Source organism: Emiliania huxleyi (assembly GCF_000372725.1).
Source record: "Emiliania huxleyi CCMP1516 chromosome Unknown EMIHUscaffold_1359, whole genome shotgun sequence".
NCBI lineage: Eukaryota > Haptophyta > Isochrysidales > Noelaerhabdaceae > Emiliania > Emiliania huxleyi.
In genome coordinates, this window is record NW_005201232.1 from 2,758 (window position 1) to 5,598 (window position 2,841).

Consider the following 2,841-nt stretch of genomic DNA (forward strand, 5'->3'; position numbering starts at 1 on the left):
GCACGCCGCCGCGCCCTCCTCGAGCGAGCGGGCGCGCGACGCGGAGAGCGCCGCGGAGGCGCCGCTCACCGCCGCAGACCCGGCTGCGGCGGCGGGCAGCAGCAGCAGCTCGGCGATCTGAGCGCCAGACAGCGGGGCGCAGGTCGACTCGTGCGCCGTCACACCAGGAGGGAGCGGCCCTCCGACGCTCCAGTGGCGGAGGTCCTTGGTCGGAGCGGGGAAGACGAACCGCTGCCGCAGCGCCTCCACCCCATCCACGCGCACGCACAGCCGAGGCACCGTCCCCGACCCGTCGCCGCCGCCGCCGCCGCCGCCGCCGCCGCCGCCGCCGCCGCCGCCGCTGCTCCCGCCGCTTGCACGCGGAGGAGAGCGAGGCTCGCCACCGCTCTCAAAGGGCCAGAAGAAGCGGCGCGCCGGCTGGCTGAGCTCGACGGCCACCCAGTGCCACTCGCCGGCCGACAGAGGCGCAGGCACCTGCGCCGACGCCGCCCCGCCCTTAGGGCTCATCGCGACGACCGTGAGCAAGCCTCCTCGCAGCGACACCTCGACGCCGTGGCCGGCGGTGGCGAGGAAGGAGCACACGCTCTGCGGCGCCGCCCCGTCGGCGCCTTCGTCGCTGCGCCGCCAACTCCCACGGCCGTCGCCGCTGTCGCCGCCGCCGCCGCCGCCGCCTGTCCCGGTGTGCCGATTGGACGAGGGCGAGCCGCTCGAAGAGCGAGGAGGCCTCGGCGAGGGCGGCACGTCGAGCCGCAGCCAGAACCAGATTACAAAGGCGTCGCGGCCAAAGCACTCGCCCTGCAGCGGCGGCTGCGGAGCCGGCGGGTGCACGCCGTTGAAGGCAAAGAACCGGCGCGGCGTGCCGAGCGGCTCACTGGCTGTGCGGGAGATGGCCTGAGTCAGGGCGTGCAGCAGGGCGCCCTCGCCAGTCGCCGTGTGCAGCGCGAGCAGCCGGCGTAGCTGGTTCGGGTGCAGCGAGTGAGCAGCGAGCACCGCAAAGAGACGCATCGCTGCCGCCGCCCGCTCGCCACCCGCGCCGCCGCCGGACGGAGCACACTCCGCCTCGAGGACGCCAAGCGTATCGTCGAGGAGCCCGTCGTCAGTGGCCTGGAGCGTGCTCCATAGCGAGGCTCCTAGGAGGTCCCGCTGGCGCCGGAGCGAGGAGGTGGAATGCATCGGCGACCGTCTGTAGAAAGAAGAAAAACGACGCCAAGCCCACACGCCGGGCCGCACGATAATGCTGCTGGGACTGCCGCTCAACACCAAGACACTGCGCGTCGAGCATTAGAGGTTTTGATCGAATGAAAGTGGTACGAGGACACGCCGGGTCGCCAGCTAGAAAGAATTTAAACAACCCAACTCTCCCTCACAGCTAGAAAGAACACCATGGCGGCGCGGCCATGAGCTTGTTTGTGTCTGTGTGTCGCTCGTGCGTGTCGTCATCATCTGTCCAGCGTCCACCCATACCGCGTTGGTGTCCAGTCCGAGCCTAACTGTTCTTCACCTTTCTACCTAACCTAAAAAAGCCCACACGCCCACGCCCTACCCCGTGCCGCAGGAGAATGCTGCTTGGACTGCCGCTCAACACCAAGACACTGCGCGTCGAGCATGAGGTTTTGAGCAACCGCGCACCCCCCCTCGGCCGTGCGCTCCTCGCGGACGCAAAGGCGGATGGGGTGGAGCCGTCGCGATCGGGGAGTTCAAACACGGGATACGTCGGCACGGGGTATCGGGTGCAGACGCGCGGTGCCTTTACGTCGGTGCACGGCGCCACGTACCGAACCGCTGAGCACGCTGCTATCGCGCGCGCTCGCCTTCTCGTTCCAACCCGGGACGTCAGCGGACGACGGGCGCTCGCGTGCGACAGCGTCGCTCTCTGCCGAAGAAGCGGTCCAGCAGGCGGGGAGGGAGGGCCTCACTCTGGCTGCGAGCAGCAGCAGCAACAGCGGCTACAAAGGCGTCTGCTACAGCCCGAGTCAGAACGGCAGGAAGAAGTCCAGGCTGAACAAATTGCAGAACCGTAAAACGATTCAAGTCTGATAAATCGAAACGCGCCTTAGCTAGGGGGGGGGCGGGGGGAAGTGTGAGATCGCATTGAGGGAGGGAACTTCAACCTCCCTCAATGGACAATGCGTGCTGGTTGCGAAAGCAAGCGCAGGCGGTAGCCGGTAGTCGAGGTTGCCAGATTCTTTTCTGGGTTGGGATTTTTTTTACGGACGACCCAAGGGAGGGATGGGAGGACGGCACGCCGCCACCACACAGGGATTTTAAGGAGAGGAGTGTGGTGCTAGCCGTCGCCCACCCTAACCCTTGGGCGTCTGCCTCTTTCTATCTCCCTTCGCAGTCCCTCGCCGATTCTCCGGGCTGGGAATCGTGTGTGCGACAATCTCAAAATTCTTTCCGTGCGCGCGGGAGTTGCCTTGTAAAATTCTTTCCGCCTCTAATGGGCACCAACCTGGCAATCTTCGAACGCGATCGACCTCAGATCCCCATGTTCGCTCTGCTCACCTCCAGCCCCGCGCTCGTCGTCTCGCCGTCGCTCGCGGTCCAGCGCGGCTTCGCTGCCGCGGCGCCCGTCGCCCTTCCCACGGTGAGTATGTCCGCCGACTCCACGCTCGCCTCCTTCTCGGAGACGCTCGCTGGCGGTGCACCTCCCACCTCCGGCGCATCGCCCGGCCTCGACCCGCCGCTCACCGTGTCTCTCTCCACCCTAGTCGTCGCCGTGGACGGCGGCACCATCGGCCTCGACGTCTCCTTTGGCGCCTTCCTCGCCGTCATCCTCGGCCTGTTCATCCCGGTCGTTTTTCTTGTGACGCTGTACATCCAGTCAGAGGCGCAGGGCAC

The 2,841-nt window shown here is 67.1% G+C and overlaps 2 protein-coding genes across 2 annotated transcripts in view; one reads left to right on the forward strand and one right to left on the reverse strand.

Moving 5' to 3' along the window:
* EMIHUDRAFT_252486 (hypothetical protein) overlaps positions 1–1,282 on the reverse strand; it is a gene marked incomplete at both ends in the record, with an annotated part of 1,423 nt that extends 141 nt beyond the window's left edge. The window contains 4 exons of the mRNA XM_005788353.1: positions 5–243; positions 439–585; positions 742–1,104; positions 1,181–1,282. Coding sequence (XP_005788410.1) covers positions 5–243; positions 439–585; positions 742–1,104; positions 1,181–1,282 — 851 coding nt within the window. The remainder of the gene's footprint in view (positions 1–4; positions 244–438; positions 586–741; positions 1,105–1,180) is intronic.
* Positions 1,283–2,440: 1,158 nt separating this feature from the next.
* EMIHUDRAFT_252488 (hypothetical protein) overlaps positions 2,441–2,841 on the forward strand; it is a gene marked incomplete at both ends in the record, with an annotated part of 1,262 nt that continues 861 nt past the window's right edge. Inside the window, 2 exons of the mRNA XM_005788354.1 lie at positions 2,441–2,642; positions 2,712–2,794. Of these exons, the coding sequence (XP_005788411.1) occupies positions 2,441–2,642; positions 2,712–2,794 (285 nt within the window). The remainder of the gene's footprint in view (positions 2,643–2,711; positions 2,795–2,841) is intronic.